At 40.6% G+C, this 25,376-nt stretch overlaps 1 protein-coding gene and 1 long non-coding RNA gene across 3 annotated transcripts in view; one reads left to right on the top strand and one right to left on the bottom strand.

The window, feature by feature from the left end:
- Nucleotides 1-21,467, bottom strand: part of LOC148126015 (uncharacterized) — an 88,365-nt gene extending 66,898 nt beyond the window's left edge. Inside the window, exons 1-2 of the long non-coding RNA XR_015742542.1 lie at nucleotides 21,326-21,467; nucleotides 5,585-5,701 (exon numbers count right to left, since the gene is read on the bottom strand). This is a non-coding gene — a long non-coding RNA (uncharacterized LOC148126015). The remainder of the gene's footprint in view (nucleotides 1-5,584; nucleotides 5,702-21,325) is intronic.
- Nucleotides 21,468-22,240: 773 nt separating this feature from the next.
- TSHZ2 (teashirt zinc finger homeobox 2) overlaps nucleotides 22,241-25,376 on the top strand; it is a 410,566-nt gene continuing 407,430 nt past the window's right edge. The window contains exon 1 of one of the 2 annotated variants that reach the window (XM_087928987.1): nucleotides 22,241-23,229. In XM_087928987.1, the coding sequence (XP_087785113.1) occupies nucleotides 23,190-23,229 (40 nt within the window). In that variant the 5' untranslated portion in view covers nucleotides 22,241-23,189. Of the gene's footprint in view, nucleotides 23,230-24,152; nucleotides 24,246-25,376 lie in introns of those variants that run through there. The other variant, XM_087928988.1, reaches the window with a different exon arrangement.

Genomic DNA, 25,376 nt, shown 5'->3' with positions numbered 1-25,376 from the left:
CGGCCTCATATTTTCTGGGTATGAGGGATTTACCCAACATTTTCTTCCAGACCTGGGATGTGAGTCCATTTCACATGTTCTATAGAGCAGGATAGTGTAACTATACCCTGGGATGTTGGTCCATTTCACATGTTCTACCACAGAGTAGGACAGTATAACTAACTTTTTTTGTATGTTTAAACATTTTGTTTTTCTAACCTCTTCAAACTCTCATTGATGCCTTTCTTTAAAAAACAACAACTGTATTAATTCATGAAGACAGGGATGGCTTTGCTTCCCCCTCTACCTACTCTTATGTTTTACCAGATGATGGAAAATACATCAAATACAAGCAAAGTTTGAGTCTGAACTTTTTTTTGTTTTCAAATGTTCATCTCTTTCTCTTGCTTCAACTCCCCCAACTATTTTCTTGCCATTTCAATTCTCCTCCTCTGTATCTTTAGCAATGATGTTCCAGGGTACTCTCTCATGAGTTAAAAAATCACACAGTATCTATTTGCCAGTGTTTATTTTTAAGCGGTGCCAAAAGTGTTTATAGATAGAAACAACAGGACAACCCATAATTAAATCATTGTTTCTGCTAGATCTGCTATTTAGCAACTCTAAGGAAAATAATTTGCTCACAACAATGAGGGAATGGTCAAGGAAGCTCTTGCACCCAGTATTATCATATACAATAACATATTAGTTGCTTAGTTACCAATCATAAAATGAGGCCAATTAAAAAAATGCAAGATTCTTAACTAAACTGCATGGAATAGAAATGAAGAAAGTTAAAAGCTGTCAGGTGGTTACTAGAAATAATACCAAGGAGTGATTGACAAAGTCAGCTTTGCTCAGCTTCAAATTTGGCTTTGATTCAATAAATGATTGGCATACCGATATCCTCTGCAAAAGTGGATTATGCTTTGGAGAGGTTATTTAGTGAGCCACTGATTGACAGTTTACTAAAACTGTCCCATGGACAGAGGTAACCAAACAGAGTTGTATTTTGACAGGTAAATTTCTTTAATCTCCATCTTGCGATACCATTTTTATTGCTCTAAGCAGATGCTCTGAACTGCCAGTCAGCTACCATGCAAAAACCTTCCCACTTACTAGGGTTCTACTTTTCTTCTCTGTGTTACTGCTAAAAACACTGCAGGTTAGGGAAAAATAATTATAAATCTTCCTAGTAGATACATTAGTAAAAACTAACAAATAAACAGGTTTTGTCCAATCATGTAGGATCATATGAAGAAATCCAGTCTCTTCTTCATATTTGGTTATGGATATCATTTGGTTGTGGATATGTTTAGTAGACAATTCAGAGGTAGTAATGGCAATAGCACTTAGATTTATATACTGTTTTAGCCCTCTCTAAATGGTTTACAGAGTCAGCATATAGCTCCCAACAATCTGGGTCCTCATTTTACCGACCTTGGAAGGATGGAAGGCTAAATCCACTTTGAGCCTGGTGAAATTTGAAATTGCCAAATTGCAGGGAGCTGGCAGTCAGCAGAAGTAGCCTGCAGTACTTCACTCTAACCACTGCACCACCAGGGCTCATGTAGTGGTGCCATTGAGGCAAAATGTTCAAGTAGAAATCCATGCCCACTCAATGGGAGTAGGAACTTTTCCATAGAATGCTGGATCAGGTATACCTTTATACACCTTTATAACGTATAAAAGCCCTCTTGTAAGCCCATTAATTCTGCGTTGGTGGGCTTGGAACATATGTTGTTCAGAGAAAGTCAAGGATCATTCTCTGCCTTAGATCATAAGGATTAGGAGTCTCAATATTCTGCTTTATTAGATACACAGATGAATCAGGTTTGATATAAAAACCTGGTCTGATCAACAAAACATCTCTCACAGTACACCTAAGGATTCAGTTCCATTGACTAATTACAGATATTCAGATTTGGAAAATATCTGGGTTACCAGCAAAGGCTGGGTTAAAAGGAACTTTTTACTGTGCTCTTTTGATGGTTAATTGCAGCAATTTAAGGAGACTCCAGATGATGCCACACAGGTTGTTTTTCTTTTATTTTGTTTTTCAGCTGTCTTTTACCTGAGGGGGGATAATCTGTTTAGGTAGAAAGGTATAAAGAAAAGAAAACAGAAAGGCAAAAAATAGAAAGTATCAAGGACTCTAGATTACAAGGACAATTTCTTAAAACTGTCAATGCTCATTGGTGCTTAATTTCATCAGATCTTGGCTTCCACCTCAGCCATGATTTGTTGTTTTCCCTTTTAGTTCAACCCCACTCAAATAAACTTCTCCCACAGTTAAATATGCACAACTTCTTTTGCATTTCTCTTTGATCTGTGAAAATGGCATGGTTCTGATCACAAAGCAAACAAAACTCATGCTGCCAAGTTGAATCATCAAGGGCATACTCATGAGTGCTGCCAGTTGTGTGTGGGAGAAGCTGAAGTGGTCAGCATTCCATCAGGTTCTGAATGAGATCTAGATGGAGATGTGGCAGGGTTTTTCAATGGGAAAATGTCGGACAATAAGATGTAGGAACTCTGTTCTGTGGTTCTGAGAGCCTAGAAGTAAATATTATCTCCACCACTCTTCCATTAATGCCACTAAGGTAACAGATATCAGCAGCCTGATTGTGGTGGTTGTTCGTGTCAATAATATTATAATCCACTATTATCGAAAAGCAAGAATTTTGTTAAGTGAATTTTGCCCTAAATGAATAGTTGTAAGTCAAGGACTTCCTGTAGCTTACCCAGCCCCCACTTACTTACCCTCTTTAATAGCTTTAACAGCTAACTATATTTTAAAGCATCAGGGCACAACTTTTGTTCCATATTTCAAGTATAAGAATTGTAGCTATAATAAAATGGTGAATATCTTCAGAATCAAAGCATGTGCATCAGAATATTGCAAGCATTTCCTAATTGGTAGAAGATTGCAACAGTGGATTGACTTGCATAGTAGTCTTTCCAGAAAAAAATCCTAGTTTGCATAGAATGGGGGTATATTGAGGATGCTACAGGACTTTGGTTATTCTTTGGCAGACCAACTAAACTGTGCCTAAATTGACCAACACTGTCTTGTTAGCAAGGAACTATTACCAAGATTGCAGAGGTGGTATTCAGCAGGTTCTGACCAGTTCTGGAGAACTGGTAGTGGAAATTTTGAGTAGTTTGGAGAACTGGCAAATACCACCTCTGACTGGTCCTGCCCCCATCTATTCTCTGCCTCCCAAGTCCCAGCTGATTGGCTGGTTCTTCTTTTGTTGCCCTGCACAGGAGAACGAAGCTGGGAAGCAGGTTAGTGGGGTGGGGAGGGAATAGGATTTTGCAGTATCTTTCCCCCAGGATGGGGAGGGAATGGGGATTTTGCAGTATCCTTCCCCTGCCATTTCCACCAAGCCATCCCCACCAAGCCACACCCACAGAACCGGTAGTAAAAAAAAAATATGAATCCTACCACTGCAAAGCTGGTAACTTAATCTGCATCTTTTTAATTTTCCAAAAACATTTTGTGAAACCCTTCAGTGACCAAAAACATGATAAACAACAAAAGTCAATGTTTATCGGTCCAACTGGTAATAACTGCACATGAAAACAGATCACAGCTTAGATGGTAAGAAGAGTAAATGATAAGCAGTAAAAGAATGATAAGAGTAACATTAACCAATGTGACGAATGAAATAACCAATGAAATTAACCAATAACCAATGAAATTAACCAATGTGACGAATGAAATAAAAATGAGTTCTGTATTTGGGAAAAAGCATCTGAAAAAGCACCCTTGGGACAACCTTGACCTGAATGACTGATAATATCTACAGACTTTTAGCTATACAATTTAGGATGAACACCCTTTGAAGGCTGTGGGAGTAGGAATGGATTTCCAGAGGAAAAATTGCAGACTACAGGAACCAGGAGCACCACTCAGATGACCCTGAAGACACAGATAAACCTCCAAGTGTCCTCAATGACTCTGTACAAGAATGCAAATGACTAGCTGTCTGCAAGGAATATAAATCCTTCCACTCCCCAGTATCCTGTCAGAGCTGAAGAAGCTTCTTGGATGAGAAGTGAAACGTCTTCAGAAGGAAAAAAGAAAAAGAAAAAACAAGAAAGTCCAATTGCCTCCTGAAAAATCCCTTTTGGGATATGCTTCCCAGAGTTACCCTGAGGTAAGATGAGTACCTAAACAAACAAACAAACAAATAAATAAATAATGAACGAATGAATGACTGATAAGTATCTGCTAAGAAAGGATTATATTTAGTGTATCTAACTGTAATTTTTCACATGCACATGGTACAAGATGAAAATAAATCTAAAAGTATGACTGATTCGATTGCTTATGATGAATGATTAAGAAAATTAGTGAAGAATGTTCAGGTGATGAAAGTTTCTGATTGTGGGGCATTGTATAGAGGAAGATATTGTATAATCTGGGAGAAAAAGAAAAGAAGTGAAAGAAGTTTGAGTGAAAATAGTATAATTTTAGGGTGACAAATGTGGCTCCTGCATGAAAAAAGTATTAGATTAATCTCAAAGAAGAAAAAAAGGAAGGTGGATGTAGCAAAAGAGAATATAGAAAATGTTTCAAGCAAGACAAAAACTATGCTTTTACAGGATAGATCGGTGATTTTTTTAAATGTAATTTTTATTGAAGAAATTTTAACGAAGTAAAAGTCATAAGGAAAATAAAGATAATAAAAATAATAAACCTTGAAAAATGAAAATAGAAAAAGCAAATAAAAAAAGGATTATGAAGTGACTCCTGATCTTCTTGACAGTGGTTATAGATATATTTATACTTTGCTCTTTCTCTCTAAAGTTACAACATAATTTCTTTCTTCTCAAAGGCAACTTTTTCTGATTTCAAATTTAAATCACAAACTCATTTTACTCTTTTTTCAGCAAAAAAATCCATGAGCTCTTCATGATCTTAGCAAAAATATAAAGGTACTAAATAAATAAACCATGAAAGAAATAAAGGATTTTCATTCACTAATAAATGTAATTGTTGATCTTTCTCTAATCCAAAAAGTTAATTCAGCCATTTTTGCTAGTTCTGTCACTTTTCACCAAATAAGTCTTGTCACTTCACAGTTGGACCACTATAATATGCTCTACATAGGACTGCTCTTGGAGAAAATCCCAAAACTACAACACTGTCTTTTCAGCAATTCCAAGAAGGTTTCACATTCACTGAAAGGCACAGATACTGTAAATCTCCAAGTGGCCTCAACAACTCTAGGAAAAAGTGCTAATGACCAGAATATAATAGCAAATAATATAAATTCTTCCATTCTCCACCATTTAGTCAGAACTGAAAAAACTTCATGGATGAAGAAGCAAAACATCTTCAAGGAACAACAAAGAAAGTCCAGTTGACTTTTGTAAACCATTGGGATAACCACAACCTGGATGACTGAGAATCTCCATAGACACCCCAAAAACAACCCAGATACTATCACACAACATCCATCACTATGGGAGTTTCATTGGTTATCATTTATTTCCTGGTACAACTCAAGGTATTAATAATAACTGATAGAGGCTTTGATGTTTTGAAACTTTATATCTATGAGAACACTTGGTCGAAGTAGAATCTACTCACCCAAGATATGTTGGCAAAAAGAATATACTGAAGATCCTAGTCATCTTGGGGGGCAGTAGAAGAGGAACTAAAAGTGATCATTTTCTTCTGGATCTCCTCTCCTAAGGAATCTGTTGGCTCAGAAATAAGGTTGGCCTCCTCATTATTAACATTTAGAAATATTGTTAAGACTTGGATTTGGGAATCAAGAAGCCAATAGACTCTGTATATGGGGTGTGTGTTGGCCCTGTTTATTATTGTTATTTGTTCATAGCACAGTCAGCCAGGTGTTCAGACTCGATTTGGCATTTTTGTCTGCCTATCGAGTCCTTCTCAAGAATGTGGGATGTGGGAATGTGGGTGTTTGATGGTATTACAGATATTGTTCCAGGATGTAAACTATTCCAAGTAAACGTGCCTTTTGCAATTGACTGATGGTGAATTTGTCAATGCCAATAGTGTTCAATTGGTGCTCCAGTTGTTTTGGGATTGCACCCAAGATGCCTCTTACTATTAGTACTACCTTTGCTTTCCTTTGTCACAATCACAGACACAAGGACAGTTTTTTCCCAAACACCATCACTGCTGAACAAATAATTCCCTCAACACTATCCAACTATTTACAAAGTCTGCACTACTATTACTATTAATATTCTCATCACTCCTTATCACCCATCCCCTTCCACTTGTGACTATATGACTGTAACTTTGTCGCTTGTATGACTTGTATTATGGTTTATATTGACTGTTTCCTAGTATAATATGATAGCTTATTGTACCCTATGACTATTATTAAGTGTTGCACCTTATGATTCTTGACTCTTGATGGATGTATCTTTTGTTTTATGTACACTGAGAGCATTTGCACCAAGACAAATTCCTTGTGTGTCCAATCACACTTGGGCAATAAAGAATTCTATTCATTCTCTTTCTATCCATAGGTCTTTGTATTTTGTTATCTTCTCCAGTTCTTTCTCTTCTATTACTGTTATTATTATTATTATTGATGTTGAGCAATATATTATATGGAAATTTCTTTTTGCTGTTATTATTGTTTATATAGTAGTCATAAACTACCTTGGTTCTTTTAAATGAATAATGTAATACTCTGGCAATTAATAAAAAGTAAACACTCTCCTTACTTGCAGTGCTATTTCAAAGAAAGGCATACAGGAGAAATTTGTACACATCTGAACTGTTAAGTGATTAATATTAATAATTAATAATTTGCATTTTTCTCCTCTCTTTGTTCTTATATTTTTGGTCTTGAAGCACTTTAAGGACCCCGCCCACCCCCCAATATGTGAAGTACAGTTGGTTCTTTTAGGGTTTGATATTTCAGTTAAGCTTGCTTTGTGATGTTTACTTGGCAAGCACCCACACTATCTGTAAACTATATTTGTCCATTTATCTTTCCTTGATATTTAAGAAAGAAACAAACAGAATTTTGCACAGACTTCATGCCTGAGCAAACGTTATGGTTTTCTGTCAGAGGCAAAGCCAGAGCTGTCAGGTAGTATACCCAAATATGCTGAAACCTTTTTTTAACAAATAAGACTAATAACGATCATTCTAATATCAATAATGCCATGGCCACAAATAATAATACAAAATGTAAAATTGAAAAAGTCCTATGGTAGCATAGGTCTTAACATGCAGCAATTCAGGTTAATTCCATCTTTCTCATTCTCCCAAATCTTGATTGACTAATTTATTAATTACCATCCAAGGAAACGTCTTTCTTCCCCTTGATTGTTAGTTTCATCCTGATTTAATTTGGTTCGGGTTTTTTTCCTAATGATTCTACCACTGATATTTCTTCATCAACAAAATACATGTATGGAACTACCAGAATAAAACAGGAACCTGAAAGTAAAATTCCTTCTATTGTCATGTCTACTTCATCAAGGAATATCCATATCTCTGGTGTCCATTTATAATTCTGGACAGGATCTACAATCTTGGTCCTTCTCCAAAAATGTTACTTTTGCACTTAGCTGTTTAATCTGGAAGTTCTTGGTGTTCTCCCACTGAAATACTAACTAGATGAGATCCTGCTTTGACTTTCTAAAATCAGACAAGGTGGGCAAAGTGTTGCCAGAAATACTGAATGTGGGTGATTAATTTTTAAAATATATTTCTTCTTAAGACTGTACCTAAAGTTATTGGTTACTGAAAAATGACAATGGAGAAGGACTCTTGTCTTCCAGACTACAGGTGAAACTTGAAAAATTAGAATATTGTGCAAAAGTTCATTTATTCCAGTAATGCAACTTAAAAGGTGAACCTAATACATGAGATAGACTCATTACATGCAAAGCAAGATAGTTCAAGCCACAATTTGTCATAATTGAAATGATTATGGCTTACAGCTCATGAAAACCCCAAATCCACAATCTCAGAAAATTAGAATATTGTGAAAAGGTTCAATATTCTAGGCTCAAAATGTCCCACTCTAATCAACTAATTAAGCCATAACACCTGCAAAGGGTTCCTGAGCCTTTAAATAGTCTCTCAGTCTGGTTCAGTAGGAAGCACAATCATGGGAAAGACTGCTGATCTGACAGTTGTGCAGAAAACCATCATTGACACCCTCCATAAGGAGGGAAAGCCTCAGAAGGTAATTGTAAAAGAAGTTGGATGTTCCCAAAGTGCTGTATCAAAGCACATTAATAGAAAACTATGTGGAAGGGAAAAGTGTGGAAGAAAAAGGTGCACAAGCAGCAGGGATGACCGCAGCCTGGAGAGGATTGTCAGGAAAAGGCCATTCAAAAGTATTGGGGACTTTCACAAGGAGTGGACTGAGGCTGGAGTCAGTGCATCAAGAGCCACCACACACAGACGGATCCTGGACATGGGCTTTAAATGTTGTATTCCTCTTGTCAAGCTGCTCCTAAACAACAAACAACATCAGAGGCATCTTACCTGGGCTAAAGAAAAACAGACCTTGTCTGTTGCTCAGTGATCCAAAGTCCTCTTTTCTGATGAGAGCAACTTTTTCATCTCATTTGGAAACCAAGGACCCAGAGTCTGGAGGAATAATGGAGAGGCACACACTGCAAGATGCTTGAAGTCCAGTATGAAGTTTCCACAGTCTGTGTTGATTTGTAGAGCCATGTCATCTGCTGGTGTTGGTCCACTGTGTTTCATTAAGTCCAAGGTCAATGCAGCTGTTTACCAGGAGATTTTGGAGCACTTCATGCTTCTTTCTGCAGACGAGCTTTATGGTGATGCTGACTTCATTTTCCAGCAGGACTTAGCACCTGCCCACACTTCCAAAAGCACCAAAACCTGGTTCAGTGACTGTGGGATTACTGTGACAGCAAATTCGCCTGACCTGAACCCCATAGAGAATCTATGGGGTATCGCCAAGAGAAAGATGAGAGACATGAGACCAAACAATGCAGAAGAGCTAAAGACTGCTATTGAAGCATCCTGGTCTTCCATAACACCTCAGCAGTGCCACAGGCTGATAGCTTCCATGCCATGCCGCATTGAGGCAGTAATTGCTACAAAAGTGGTCCAAACCAAGTACTGAGTACATATGCATGCTTGTACTTTTTAGAGGTCTGATATTGTTCTATGTACAATCCTTGTTTTATTGATTGCATGTAATATTCTAATTTTCTGAGATTGTGGATTTGTGGTTTTCATGAGCTGTAAGCCATCATCATTGCAATTATGACAAATCACGGCTTGAACTATCTTGCTTTGCATGTAATGAGTCTATCTCATGTGTTAGTTTCACCTTTTAAGTTGCATTACTGAAATAAATGAACTTTTGCACAATATTCTAATTTTTTGAGTTTCACTTGTAGATGTGGATCCAGTAGATCAGTTGGTCACTCTGTTCAGTTTGGGGTTTTGATCACATGATCAGGGCTATTATCTTGATAGCTGTCCATCAGAGACATCCTGCTGCTTAGGACCAGGTTAGCCCTTTGAGATAGTAAGTAAATAACTCATGAAATTGGTTGTTAAACCGGTTGCAGCCCATCAGTGCTTAGATGGCTGTTCCTCCTCAGATGGGAATCTCTCATAGCTATAGGCAGTGTAAAAAATTAAAAAAATGCTTCTGTCCAACAGCTAGATGCTGTTTGGGGTAGAATACTACAGGAAAAAAGAAACAAAGAAAACAAACAGAAAGATCTACAAAATGACAATTAAGATGATTAAGAATGGTTGCAGGAGTTGGATATGGCCAGTCCAGAGAAAAGGAGGACTAGGGTTGACATGATAGCAGTATTCCAGTATTTGAAGGGCTGCCACTTATTTTCCAAAGCACCAGAAGACAAGACCACAAACAATGGATGGAAACTAATCAAGGAGAGATGCTATCTGGAATTAAGGAGAAACTTCCTAACAGTGAGGACAATTAACCAGTGGAACAGTTTGCTTCCAGAAGTTGTGGGTACTTCATCACTGGAGGTTTTTAAGAGACTGGACAGCCACCCATTTGAAATGGCTTAGGGTCATGGTGGCAAATCTATGGCATGCATGCTACAGGTGGCACACAGAGCCCTCTCTGTGAGCATGCACGCTGTTGCCCCAGCTCAACTCCATCACACAGGCGCGTGCACCTCCCACCGGCCAGCTGGTCTTTGGACCTGCCATGCATGCACAGAGAGCATATGTGGGAGTGGGTGTATGCACAGGTGGTGGGGTGCATCCATGGGGGGCAAGGTGCATGCACAGGGTGTGGGGCTCATGTGCAAGGGATGGGGCACATATGCAAGGGATGGGGCGCATGTGCAGGGGGTGGTGCATGTGTGGGGGCAGGGTGCATGTGCAGGGAGCATGTGTGCACTTGTGTGTGGGTGTGTGTGCAGATGCACCAGGTCATGCACATGCTTTGGGTACTCAGTGCCGAAAAGGTTCACCATCACTGGTATAAGGTCTCTTGCTTGAGTAGGTGTTGGACTAGAAGTTCAAAAGGTCCCTTCCAGCTCTATTCTGATTGATTGATTGATTGATCATCAGAAGTCCCAAATACCTTTCTTGCATTTCTATTTTTTTCCTTATTTGGGAAATAATTAAGGCAATTTAGAGATACTTATTGTTTTTGGACTTCCTTATGTTTCCATATTTTTGCTTATTTCCTTATTTTAATCTTATTTAGAGTTAAAACAGCATTTCTCAACCTTAGCAGCTCTAAAATATGTGGACTTTAATTCCTGGATTTCTGGTAGTCCACACCTCCTAAAGTTGTCAACGTTGAGGAACACTTGATAACAAATATTGTGTTCCTTTTAGGGATGCAGGATTCCCCCCCTTTCTCAGTCTCTGGAAATATGGAATCTAAGCACACACAAAAGAAAAACCTTTTCATTTAACAATCCATCTGTATAAATATTTTATTGTTAATCACTTCTGCTGTTTTCTTTTAATGCTGCTTTTCAATTTTCTTTTTTTAAAAAAGGTTTGTCAGCATTTAGCCTTATTCATGCAAAATGGCCCTGAAATCAGTCTGATAGTTATTATTAACAATTTAAATCTTATTAATTTCAATGGACTGTGTTCTCACTAGTCTCAATGCTATTCATGACTTCTAAGAATAGGTTGTTTAGAAAGGCAATATATAAATATATTAATTAAATCACTACTATATGGTACATGAGAGTACTGTATTTCCTTTAAAAAAATCTGCTCAAGTGCTACACAAGTCACTTTATTAAAGTTTTACCAGAAATTCTCTGTTTTTGTGTTCTTTTTAAGATGCTTTCAGTACAGACCTGCCAACAGATTTGCTAGCCAGGTCATGTTCTCCATAGTTAGGGCTGTGCAATCTATTCAGAAGAGATGCTTTGCAAAACATAATGCTCAGTGGTGGAATTCAAATTTTTTTTACTACCGGTTCTGTGGGCATGGCTTGGTGGGCATGACAGAGGAAGGATACTATAAAACCTCCAGTCAGAGGTGGTATTTGATGGTTCTCCGAACTACTCAAAATTTCCACTACTGGTTCTCCAGAACTGGTCAGAACCTGCTGAATTCCACCTCGGATAATGCTACAAGCAAAGAACCCAGCCCTCCTTAAACTATGAAAGCAGCTACATCCTTTTGAAAAAAATGCTTGTGTGATTGCCTCAAAGGTTGTCCCCATTACTTCTGGGATCGCTAACCTTTGATACTTTTGCAGTTTACTCACTTTTTAAAATGTCCTTTGTCCTTCCCATACAATATTCTAGGAAGGAAGGAAGGAAGGAAGGAAGGAAGGAAGGAAGGAAGGGAGGGAGGGAGGGAGGGAGGGAGGGAGGAAGGGAGGGAGGTTTTCTTGCATACTTATAAAATAAAAAGGACCAAGATTGCAGGTCCTGTCCAGAATTATAAATGGACATCAGGAGTAATCCCACCCTGGTTCTTTCTTGAAAGGCATTTTGTTCTGCCAGCCACAATGACATCTGCTGGTGGAGACAGGAAGCCATAAATCTGTGTCTCCTCTCAAGCAAGCCTCTATAATGTTACACACACCGAGAGAGACAGAGAGAGAGAGAGACAGAGAGAGAGAGTGGGGGAGAGGATAGAACAGCATTTGATGCCTTTTATACCTGGAAGCCCATCTTTGTATTTTATCATTTTCCCCCTCCAAAAGACTCACAAACTTTTATCCCCTCGTATATCCAAACTTCAGAAGTCCTGAGTCCAATGTAAATGATGTAACCATCAGCATGGGATCTTTGAATTGAAGCCACGCAATCTTCTCTTGCAGATTCCTACCTTGACAGTATAACCGGATGTGTGTTCTAGAGATGAACTTTTTGTGAAAAAAATGATTTTAGTAAGGAAGAAGAAAAAAACATTCTCACTGCTATTTAAATAAATTATAGATATCTCCCTACCACTCCACAGTGCCTTTCTTTGGAAGAACATTAAAACAATTCCCTTTTCTTTGTGTTTGTATGTGTGCATGAATAAGTATGTGTGTGGGAGAGAATAGGAAAAAAAGTCTCAACAGAGAGGTAGAAAAAATAGTATTTAACTCCAAATATCTTTAATTTTGTAAGCCTCCCAAAGTCACCCGTATATGAGTTGGGCATCCATATGAATTTGTTTCATAAACAAATAGATAAAATCAACAATGTTATTTACACATTTTGTTTTCTTTTTGCAATCCTTTTATCGAGGTGGAATCAGGGTGACTGAATGGAGCTGAGCACTTACTGGCCGGATGCCCTTCCTGACACCTATGAGAAGTTTGTGCAAGATATTTCTTTTTTGTGCCCTGATAGTGAAACATCCGTCACTGCCTAGGATTGTACTCTAAGGTGTGAGGTGAGCATCTTCACCACTAGGCAGCTCAACAATGTGCAGCTCAACAATGTTATTTATGGCTTCCAGTTTTGCAAGGCTTCAGCGGCGGCAGGAATTCGCGACTCTCTGCGATTCCTGCAGCACTCCCAGCAGAGGTGCCTCCGATCCAAATGGATCTGGAGGATATGGTTGCCCTGTAGAGGTAACCGAAGAGAGAGGGGATCCGGATTGGGGTTTGGAGGTTCCGCAAACCTCCTCCTCAGCCGGCAAAACCCCTTTTTCCCAAGGCGGTGGAGCGGTGGTCAGCAATGGCTGACACAAAGAAGCCTGCAGCCGGGTAAGATTCGTGCTGGAGGAAGTAGGAGAAAGCGAAAGTGTTGGCTGAACCGGGACAACAAGAAACTTCTAAACACCCTGGAAACTAAATTGCTTGAAGGATACATTGTCTCCCAAAAAAGATTGTAAAAGCGGTGGAAGAAAACTGGAAAGGGAAAGTTATTTTCTTTCACTCTCCCTTCCCACAGAAACAGCAGAGGGAAATCTGGAAAACCTACTTGGGCATTGAAGGTAATTTAACTTGAAATTTAAAGCCAAGGGGATAAAGGATTTCTGGACATTGGAATTAAAAACCTATTTTTTTTTAAATTTGCTATAAGTGGAAGGGAAGAGATAAAGACTTATTTTAAGATTGTACTGAAGGAGACTGCTTTGAGTCTATAAGATCAGAAATAAAAGATATTACGACTTCTAGAAAACTACTTTGGAACTGTGTATTTGAATTCTACCCTAGGAAGAGAAAATATAGAAAGAAGAAAGTGCTAAATGAAACTGTTCGCTCTGATTTGATTTGCTTTGTGACTTTGGGATTTTTGTGAACTATTTCTTGAAAGATTAAAGACCTTTGGGTTGTTTTAAAAAAAAGAAAAAATGGCATTATATTTTGAAGAATTACAAATGGAATTTCAAAAACTGAAAGAAGAGGAACAAGAAGGCAAGGGCTCTTCTGGATCTATTTTCCACTTTTTAGAAATGGCGATCTTTACCTATCAAGAAATACGAGGACAGGAAGGCTGGGATGATGAAGAAGAAGCCATCTTTAATGGACAAATACTCTTAGTGGAGGAAGAAAAGCGAAAGGGGGGCAAGGAAAAGGTGAACTCAGGACTAGGCAACTCACTAGGCAGCTCAACAATGTGCAGCTCAACAATGTTATTGATACATACTCTACTAGAAATTGGATTTAGTACTTGTGACAATGAGACCCTTCTCAAGGTTCTAGGATGATGGTTGTGGTGGTGGTGGTAGTGATGACAATGACTCCATTAGTTCAGCTTGCTGCAAATAACAACCATTTGAAAAATAATCTTCAGAACATACTACTTCCATATTGTTAATCCCCAGCATCTTTACATTCAAGTAGTCATTGCTATGGTAGCTACCAAATATGAATTGCCAAAATCCATATCGCCATTAGAGGGAAAAAATTTCCCATCTTAATGTTTGCAACTTGGTTCCCTTATCCCAAATTGGGAGAAAATGATTAGCTCAAAGTCAAAGAATAAGCACTATGACCAAGTTGGAATTTGAAGTTGGGTGTCCTCAATCTTACTTTAGTACTTCACTACTACAATAGGTTTGTAGCAATGGAAATTAGGCATCCGTGCTGCCTCAAATGGAAATTATGTAAACTACTGAGAGAATATAGGATTGAGAAGTGTCCTATGAAATCTAGAGAATCAGGATATTTTCTTGAGGATCATTAGTTATCTTGAAACATGGCATGAGACCTAGAATGAAGTACTCCAAAGAAATTAAAAATCTCATAAAACCTCCTCAGTTTCTCACGTAGCAAAAGATTTCCAAACACACATTAACTTCCAATTGTGCAGAAGTTAGACAACTCAGGTATCAACAGAAAGGAAAGGGCCAAGATACTTGGAAGCAAAGTTGGAAGCTCATGCACTAATTATCACACAACTCAATGCAAAAATTTGTACAGTAGTTTGTGTTAATCATTGTGGTTGCTTTTTCATATATCATAATGTTACCTATATAGAATAGAATAGCAGAATTGGAAGGGACCTTGGAGGTCTTCTAGTCCAACCCGTGCTTAGGCAGGAAACCCTACACCACTTCAGACAAATGGTTATCCAATCTCTTCTTAAAAGCTTCCAGTGTTGGAGCATCCACAACTTCTGGAGGCAAGTTGTTCCACTGATTAATTGTTCTATCAGGAAATTTCTACTTAGTTCTAAGTTGCTTCTCTCTTTGATTAGTTTCCATCCATGGTTTCTTGTCCTGCCCTCAGGTGCTTTGGAGAATAGCTTGACTCCCTCTTCTTTGTGGAAGCCCCTGAGATATCAGAACACTACTAGTCCTTCTTTTCATCAGACTAAACATACCCAGTTCCAGCAACCATTCTTTACATGTTTTAGCTTCCACTCCCCTAATCATCTTTGTTATTCTTCTTCTGCACTCTTTCTAGAGTCTCCGCATCTTTTTTACATCATGGTGATCAAAGCTGAATGCTGCATTCCAAGTGTGGCCTTACCAAGGCATTATAAAGTGGTATTAACACTTCATGTGATCTTGATTCCATCTCTCTGTTTATGCAACAACTGGTGGCTGTGGCACACTGATGGCTCATATTTAAATGATTGTCCACTAGGACTCCATATAGAACAGGTTTTCTTCTTTTTTTCCCGTTTTTTTTTTTTTTTTTAGGGAAAATTGTATATGCCTTTTGTAGGAATATCTCAAAAAGGTGGGTGATTTCCCCTGTGTTTGAAAAAAAATAAGCCAAGCTTCTTTGAAATGAAATGAAACTGCTTGGTGTTTTTTTTTTCTCATGGAAATCTGACTTGATAATTTTCTTCTTACATATGTATGCCATCAAATCAACCATCTACCCAAATGTATCAAACTTTCCTCCTTTAAACATTGCCTGGAAATAGCAGTTTTATCACTACTGCATTTCACTATTAAGCATCTTGAATCAGTTAATGGAGTGGAATGTCTGGTGTTTAAGAAATTCAACATGTAGTCTCCTGAATTACCTTTGCCTTCCCCTATTCATTCCTCTTGAATCATTTCTTAAATATTAGTTATTATTCACCCTGTGTGACAAAGTAAAGTGTCTCCACTAGGTTATTTCACAAATGGATATTGCTTCTGGCACGTTAACTTCACCACCCTTCTCTCTGCATCCTGATGCCACATTGATGGCAAACGAACTCTTATTTGAAAAATTGAGCAAATTTTTATTTAGAAGATTTTTCTAGTGGGGTTCACCCAATTCTTTAAATAAGATGATCTTATCATGAAGCTGTGTGGTGGTTCTGCTATTTCATGCAGAAATCAGTAGACAACAACAGAGGGATTCAACCAGTTTGGTAAGTGCAATGCGGTGCATTTGAAAACAGCTCTGAAATTTCTACTTTCCTTCTACTGCAGCCCCGTGACAAAACAGCTGAGGCGCACAAGCAGTTCTGCAGCGCCAATCAACTGGGCTTCAAACAAAGGAAATATAGGACAGACTAGCGCAAGGATGGATGGGAGGGGCCAACCCATCACCAGAACTACCGGTTTGCCTGAACCAGTCTGTACCGCTGGATCCCAATCCTGGATAACTAGTTTAAAATCTTTAATTATTCTGAACATCTTTGGGGTTTCTTCTTCTGTGACTTCTCTTCTTACTAGGATGATTTCCACTGGTTTGAAAAAAATATATATACTTCATAGTAATGTTTTGGAAGGTGTAAGTAACAGTATTTTAATGCCCATCCATTCCTGCAGATTGAAGTTGGTATCTTTGCTTATATTAGGATCAGAAGAAAAGAGATGAGCCAAGAATTTTGATGTTGACAAGGAAGTAGCTTCTTCTTTTAGCTCATTTCAGTATCTGATTCATGGCTCAAATGTGTAAACAGGCACCAGAGCTAAAGTTGAAGTCAAGGATTATTATCCATTTAATCTAAGGGTCATTAGTGCACCAGCCTGAAAGCTATTTTCTACTTTAGATTACATGAAATATGGAGCATGATCCCTGAGCATGCTCAAAGTATTTTTTATCACTACTGACAGTTATGGCACATACACATTGACATCATTCACCCACTGCACAAAGCTGTATTGTGTCTTTTTTGGTTCTGGCATTGTGTGTTCTATGGATCCAACCATTCGTGGCTTATTCAACAGTGGCTAGCCAAATCCTAGTTAATATGTGAAACCAGCCATTTACAATTTTCATGAATAGACAGAAACTATTTTCTAGATGCCTATCAAGCAAAATTCTTTTGAGTTTGTGTGTCAGCAGCAACCTTGTCATCCACATCAGACAAAAATAAAGTTCGGCTATAAATCCAAGTAAAATTATTTCCATCCAGTTAAAATTACCTGTAAAACCTCATGTTTTAATATTGATGGTAGGGAAAAAAGAATGTTTTCTAAGACACGATTGATTCTTACAGGTGACTAAATCATTTAAAATCTCTAAGGTTAAAATGTAATCAGGAAATAAGCTAATAAAAACTTGCAAAATATTTTGTCTAAAAGTGGATTGATTTGTGTATGCCTTCATTTGATTGATATCCTGTTTTGTCTTCAAATTACTCCACACTCCATCACCAGCCATTGACACAGCCAAATGCAAAAGCAGATATAGCTCTGGGATTTGTAATGGTTGGGTAGAAAATACATTTTCAAAGGTCAACAGCTTTTTCTACTGACCAGACTAAAGGGATGGGTTCCTGGCTCTGAAAAGCCTTACATAGTGAAGTATACTTCTTTCTCTCTTTTTAAAATCCTTCTGGGAAAGTCATGCTTACTCTCTTGGGTCTTTCAATTTTTTAATATCTATCTATCTATCTATCTATCTATCTATCATCTATCTATCTATCTATCTATCTATCTATCTATCTATCTATCTATCTATCTATCTATCTAATTATTTAAAATCTGTATGCTGCAATATACAGTACTTTTAATTTTAAAACAAAGATGCATACCTCCATCCTATTTTCTCTTTTTAAGATAAGCAATGATATGCAGAGTTAGTGTTCAGTGTTTAATCACTTTTGTATAAACTAGTTTAAGCTGAGGGCTTAATTGGTTTCAAACTCCAATGGAAAACTTTGCCTTGAAGGACCTTTTAGGTTGCAGCCTACTCAAGGAAGTCAAAGTAACCATGGTGATGGTCTAAAAAATTACAGGCCTATCAAAATGGCAGCCATGAGCCAAATATACACAGGCCACACCCACCCTAGCTTTGCAAAGCCCCAAAAACGATAGGTCACAATCCGGCCCATGACACAATCGAGTTTACCCGTGGTCTAAAACCTTATTCTTCAATATATCAGGTGAGGTCTAATTAAAGTATTTCTTATCCTGTACTATGAAGAACTATCAGACAAAAAGGAATGATTTACTCTCCTCCATTAATTCTGCCTACTTGTCAACTTGGGGATGAAGCAGCTAGGATTGGTCATGGAAATGCATTGTACTGACCAAGATGCTCAATCTAACAAACTTCCCATTGAACATTTAGATTCCTTGAACAATTTAGGAATACTGCCAGAGGACCATTATCAAGGTAGACTGGCCTAGAAAACCAATGTCATGTAGGTTAGCAGCTCTTTAATTTTAGAGCTTTAGTAACAGAATCTTGCAATATCTTTCCTATTTAATTGCATTTATGTGAACTAAAGAAGGGCTTGTCAGAAATGTTTATCCATGCAGCATTCTTGGCATAGACTCAGACCCCTTTTATCTGATGATTGCCTTGGTAGTCAGTCTCTCTCCTGTCCTTCGGATTAATTCCTTCTGCTTTCTACAAGATTTCTATGAATAGCAATAGCACTTAGACTTATATATTGCTTCATAGTGCTTTACAGCACTCTCTAGGCAGTTTTACAGAGTCACTATATTTCCCCCAACAAACTGGGTCTTCATTTTATCAACCTCAGGAGGATGGAAGACTGAGTCAACCTTGAGCCCTATCAGGATCAAACTCCCGGCTGTGGGCAGAGTTAGCCTGAAGTACTACATTCTAACCACTGTGCCACCAGGGCTCCTTAATGCTAGCAGGAGTGTGTCCAGATTTAGTAGAATATTACTCTAAATTTATAGTACTGGAGGATTTCAATTTTAGAAACAGATCAGAATTTTATGCCTTCCACTGAGGCACAACCTAACAAATGTGCAGTCCCTTGCAGTTTGGGAGTGTTTTTACTTTTTGCACTGTTAGTAGGTTCAGAGATAGTGAAGTGGGATTTTACACTGGTGTGCCAGCTGTGATCTGAATTGGTCAAATTTGATGACTTCTCCATACACTATGGCAGATTATGATGGGGACTTGTTATTTATTTCTGACTGATATGCGCTAATTTGTTATGGGTTTAATTGGCCAGTTTTATAGTTCAAATTGTAATTGTATTATACTATGTGCTGCCTAGAGTGTTATTTTTGGTTGAAGGAACAGCAATGACAATCAATCAATCAAATAAACAAACAAATAATGTATTCCACATCCAACTGCCCTGCTGTGCAACCAGATGTATTTCAGCTTTCGTTGACATGTGATCATTTTTACTACGTGCCTCAACACTAGGTAAAAATCATTGTGGGCATGCAATGGAGCATCAGATTATCAATTCAATACACACCCATTCTCCTTAATGGCTATTTCAGTCAACAACGTTTGAGAGCTTTTATTTCTCCATTTGTTTGTTTGTTTTAGATTAGTTTATATGACCACCCATGTTGCAGATATGACTCTGGGCAGGTAACAAATGTGAGCTGATTTTCCCTTTTACTTGATTCCTTTCAAGAATGGATTCAGAATCTTGTAGAATCCATGCACTGGGGCAGAATGATGTGCAGAATTGTATGTTTCTTGTGTTACATTAGCTCTCATATTTAGCTAAATGAATTAAATGACACCAAGAAAACTGGTGACATATCCAAAGCCAAGCCAGGGCTGTCCACATGGGAAGAATTAAAAAATAATGTGAACTGCAATCATACTATGTATCAATCAAAAAAAAATGAGGGTGCTTTGATAACAGGGCTGCAGCTCCCATCTTGACTACTTCTGTAGACATTCCTGAGCCAGCCTCTAAATCCAGGGGTAAGAAAGGAACAAAGTCGTTATTTTTCTATTAAATTTAGTTTGTAACAGCAGCCAGTCCCCCATTCTGTTCCCCTCTGCTGAAAATAGTAGCCAAACTGTTGGATGTTTTGGCTGCAGATGTTTTCAATGTCTGGGTAACTCTCAAATTGTAACCTTACTTCCTCTTTACACATTTTACACAAGGTAGGTTCCTTTCTAGTTATGAATTCCAGGTGTAAAAGACATGTATATATTCTTCACAGGATATAATCTGTGACAGAATACTTCTATATCTACAGCCTGTTCAACCCCTTCCCATTCCCTGCAAAACAGTTTAAAACTACTGCCAGCCTAGAAATCATAAATAGAAATGATGTTTTTTTAAAAAACAAACAAACAATAAAACAGGAATTATATAAAACAGGAATTATACTGTCTTTCTTTCCAAAAATACAAATACCCCCCGCACCCCCCACCCCAAGGAGTATATTGTTCCTAAGCTATCCATAGTCATGGAGTACCAAAAATCCCACTCACTTTCATATATATTTTTTTAAATGAAGAGCAACAACTTTCCTCTACTGTATGTTTGTCAGTAGATATTTTGAGATCCAAAATATCTTGTCAAAATTTTAAGACATTGCTATGATTGCAAAAAAAAAAAAAAAAGACTCCGAACCTAAGTAATCCAAAGAACCCCACCAAGTTCTTCTAGGTGTCCCCTCCCCCAAAACACCATCCATCTCTGCAAATTGTGAGGATGAAATAATAGTGTGGATTCCCCCACCCCCACCCCAGTTGCTTTTCTCAAAAGTGAAGAAATGGCAATTGGGAAGGAGAGAGGAAAGATCTGATCAATGGATTCAGGAAAAAGGAAGCTCAGAGAAGAAGACACTGAATCTCTAGGGAGGGAGGGGAAAAGGATGGCCAGCTAAAAGCTCCGAAAATTGGGACGGGAGACCCCCCATCCACAAAGGCTGCAGTGCTGCAGAAGTTGAAAAGAAAATGCCAGCCTGGCTGTAGTTTCCAAAGAACAATTAACTTAAATGCCTCCAAATTAATAAGGCTGTTGAAAGTTTAGTTCCAAAGTGGTACAAAGCAGCAACGTAAAACCTGACCATAACCAAATACTTTAGGGGTGCATTCACACAGCAGAAAGGTTCGTCCGGCACACGCACAGCTCCAAGAAGACCCTCCCTATGTGCCCTTGTCCAAGTTGTGTGCTTTCTATACGCTGCCCAGGCATGCTGCCCCCCCCCGCCCGCACTCCCAATAAGCATTTTGTCGAAATAAGAAATCTATCGGGAACCCTATTGCCTTTAGTTCTTCCCCAACTTGTTCTTCCCAGTTCAGTTTTCTCAAGTTTGTTCTCCACTTCTGTGGACCTTATATTCAGCACGTACCAGCCTACAAACAGCTGCAACCTTCATCTGCCCATCTCTGCCAAACACCTGAGTGAAACAGAGGAAGAGGAAATAAAAGGAAACTTCCTACAGCTTGTTCCAGAGACAATCCAGTGGCTTTTCAGATGCCTTTCTCCGGGCGGCGGTGAGAACTTGTCAGCGGTCTATTTCCAAAAGTGAGGAAAAGAGAAGAGGGATTTGTATGCTTCTAAATTTAGCTTTACGTGCAGATGAAAGGGGAGGTGGAGGGGGGACAAAATAACATTTCAAAAGAGAAGGGAGAATTACAGAGTTAAAATGCGGCACGCCTGTGCGAGAGCAAGAAAGATATTTTTTTTTTAAAGGACCACCTTTCTCTTTTATTTTTCCTGCAGAAATGCAAAGAAAGAGCATCTGTTCATGTGAAGAGACTGCAGGCAGGGCGAAGGGGAAAGAGCTGTATCATAAAATCCTTTGATAAAAAGCACTCTAAACATGTTCCGCAGCCCAGTATACCAGCTCACCGTCACCAAATCCCGAGACAACCTCTGCCGGGAAAAGCAATTTTTCAGACTGAATTCAAGATGTCATGAATGGCCCATTAAACGGCCCAGGGAGGGAGAAACGGGTTTGGACTTATGAGAAAATGGGGCTTGCAGGAAAGGGTCGCAGGGGATGGACATGGGATATGGGGGGGAATGTCGATAGGCACACAGGTTGGTGCTCCGGAACGGCTGCATCCCCTCAAACCCCATTCCCGCTCAGCCCCCACTCCGAACCAGACGTCTGCGATCAGCCAAAGTCCTGTCTCTTTAATAAACTGACTGCCTTCTGTCTGCTCGGAGTAAATTTCATCCTGTCATCAGGTCGCGGAGGAGGGGTTTGCTAATACACAGTTTGCTCCGTGGATCGATGCTTCCTGGCATCGCCTCGTCCTGCCTGTGTGTGTGTGTGTGTGTGTGTGTGTGTGCGCGCGCGTATGTTTGTCTGTGTGTATTTGTGAGTGTGTGTGTGAGTAAGTATATGAATGTGGGTTAGGCTGCGTGCGTGCGTGTGTGGACGCGTGAGTGTGTGTGAACACCCAGATTTCCTTCCATCCCCCGAGCTCCTCCGTCCTCATCCACATCACTCCCAACCTGGCATCTGGACGGCTACAAACCTGCAGGTTTCACGGCGGATAGTCGCCCAGCCGCCATAGAGAGAGAGGAGAGAGAGAGAGAGCTACGCGAAGGAGGCGGAGAGCAGAAGGGGGAGAGAAGGGGGGAAAAAGGCCAGGGGGGAAGGCGAGGAAATAGCAAACCTCCCCCCCTTCGCCAGCCGAGCAAACAGAACTATTTATGCATCCCGATTTTGTTATTTATTGATCCACTTTAAGGAGAAAAAACAACAACAACCCAAAATTGCCCCGGCGCACAGCGAGGGTTCCTCTCCTTTGCCGTGGATGTGCCTGGATGTTGGCATCAAAGGAAGTCTCGCAATAGTTCAAACACAACAAGGGGGACAAAAAAGGCGCCCCCCCCTCAGCTTCTCCAACGCTGTTTTGGTTGTAAGAGAGAGAGAGAGAGAGAGGAAAGGGAGAGAGTGAGAGAAAAGAGCCCAAACAAAGCTGCCACCCTCCGCATCCCGAAAGACTCCGAACAGGTTGATAGAGGAGAAGCCAGGGCGCTCGGCGCTGTTGGTTGCCGCCGCCGCGTTGAGCGGCTGAGAAGGAGGGAAAGGGAGGAAAACACACACACACACACACATACACAGGCGCGCACACACAGGCGCGCACGCCGAGAGTGAGGGAGAAAGAGAGAGAGAGAGGGAGCAAACAAACCCCGCCAGCCTCGGAGCGGCTTCGGATCTGGGAAGAGAAGAGTGTGAGGTTGAAGAAAGTACAGCGATGCCAAGGCGGAAACAGCAGGCACCCAAAAGGGCGGCAGGTAAGAAAGACAGCGAGGCGCCCCGGCTCCTCTCCCCGCCTCCCCGGATCTGGCTGGTGGGTCATCCCTTCTGTGGGTGCGTGCCGGGTATTCAGACGCTTCGCGCGCCCGGTTGCCAGCAGGTCTACCTCCGCCTCTTGATTCTCTCTCTCTCTCTCTTTTTTTTTTTTTGCAGCCCCCTTTTTCTTTCCTCGCCCGCTCGGGTTCTCTCGCTCTGACACACACACACACACACCACACACTGAGAGAGAGAGTGAGAGACAGAGAGAGACAAACACGCGCGCACGCACTCACACCAAGCCCTCTTTCCTCAAACTTGGACGGGATTTGAATCAGTTTCGTTTGCAGTTTCCTGTCTTTTCGCTTTGGGGGGAGGGGGGGAAGGGGAAAAAAAAGAGGGGGAACGCGTTGGCGTGTCCCTTGTCCCGCTTTTCCAAGCTACTGTTTCCTTAAACTTTCTCCCTTCCTCCTCAACACCCCCACCCCCCGCACGCAACTTTCTTCCGCTCGGCTTTCCCTTCGCCCTCTCTCCTCCGTCTCTCTTTGCAGCCCCCCCTCCTCCTCCTCGCTTCGCCCCCGCTTGGCATCGCTTCGGGCATGGGTGTGTGGGTGTGTGTGAGTGGCTGGGCAGGATGTACCGTTGGACCTGTATTTTTTGCAAGGCAGGCGGCGTCCGTAAAGGATTGGGGGGGGGGGGATTTTTTTTCCCCTTTGGGGGGTGGTGGTGGTGGTTCTGGGGTGGGTGGGTGGGGGAGGTTAGAAAGGAGGAAGGAGGCGGCCGCCAGCGGTGCCGGGTTTTTTTTTTGTTTTTTGTTTTGGAAAGCTTTGTTTCTTGCAGCAGTTTGAGACGCTCGTCCGGGAAAAAATAGCTCGGGAGGGGGAGAGAGGGGAGGTTGGGAGGCGGCCAAGCTCGGCTGTGCTGTGGATGAACCCCGCTGGGTGAAGTTCAGTCCTTTGATTTCTTCGGCGTGCGAAAAAGAAAGGGAAAGCAAAGCGAAAGTCCGGCCGGAAACCGAGTGAGCGTTCGGAGCGGGGGCGGGGAGGGAAGGGAGAGGGGGATCTGCGGCGGGCAACTACGGTGGAGGTGTGGGATCCTGTGCTTCCCACTGCCCGGGCCGGGCCGCTCGACGGCTGGGCTCAGCTCGACGCTGCCCGGTTCGCCAAGTTACCAAGCGAGGGCCCAAAGGCCGCCTGGAGTGGGAGGGGTGGGGTGGAAGGCCGGGTCAAAGGCGGCGGGGCTGCGATTTGCAGGAGCCGGAGAGCTCGCTCAACTTTTGCGGGGGGGAGAAACGGTGGGCCTGGGGGAAGGCAGGCAGCGGACGCTCCCGAAGCCAAAGAACTGAAGGCTGGCCCGGCTGGGAAGGCGGTAACTGGGGGAAGGCTTCGCCTTGGTCTGGCTGTGAACCCTCGGTTCAAGTTTGGTTCGGTGTACTTGGAAAGAGGTCCGAAGAGTTGGTGGGGCTTTTTAGCCGTAGCTTCGAGAGCTGAGGAAGAAGTTCGTTTCTCTGTCACCAGACCCACTCACAGGGGGGCGGCGGGGGAAAACCAACAACAACCAGCTTTCCAGTTGATTGCCAGCTTTGATTTGACATTTGATTGATCACCTGTCATCTTGCTGCCTTTGATCTATTCATTCTTGATATATATCAATAAATCACTCACTATGGTAACCTGAGTGCCAATGACGCAAGTCTTGCCCTCTCTAGACTCTTTTAGCCAGGCAAGTACAATTGTTATCTTGTTTGGCTTTAATGTGGCTGGGATTATTCTTTTATCTACCCCACCCATTTTGTGTGTGTGTGTGTGTGTGTCATTGTGTCCAGTAAGATTAAAAGTGTACTAGGAAAGAAAGTTGATTTTCTTAAAAGAGCAAACAAACTCTTCCCTACCCATGAAACTATTTGGATGTTCAGGGTGATGGGCTGGAGTAAATGCTGTAATGTTTGAGAATTGTTCAACATTGAAAATAAATTCAGAAGGAAAAGATTTGGGAAAGTTTTACAAACATGATTCAGTTCAGGTGTGTGTGTGTGTGTGTGTGTGTGTGTGTGTGTGTGTGTGTGTGTTTCACATTCTCCATATTTGGAGTTTAATCCACATAAAAGTATCCAAGAGAGAACTCATCTGTATATAAACTTAATTTGCAA

This window comes from Pseudonaja textilis, chromosome 3, assembly GCF_049901715.1.
Source record: "Pseudonaja textilis isolate UNSWEBS1 chromosome 3, rPseTex1.2, whole genome shotgun sequence".
Classification (NCBI taxonomy): Eukaryota; Metazoa; Chordata; class Lepidosauria; order Squamata; family Elapidae; genus Pseudonaja; species Pseudonaja textilis.
Note: the sequence above shows the minus strand (reverse complement) of the source record. Positions and strands in the feature narration are given on the sequence as shown.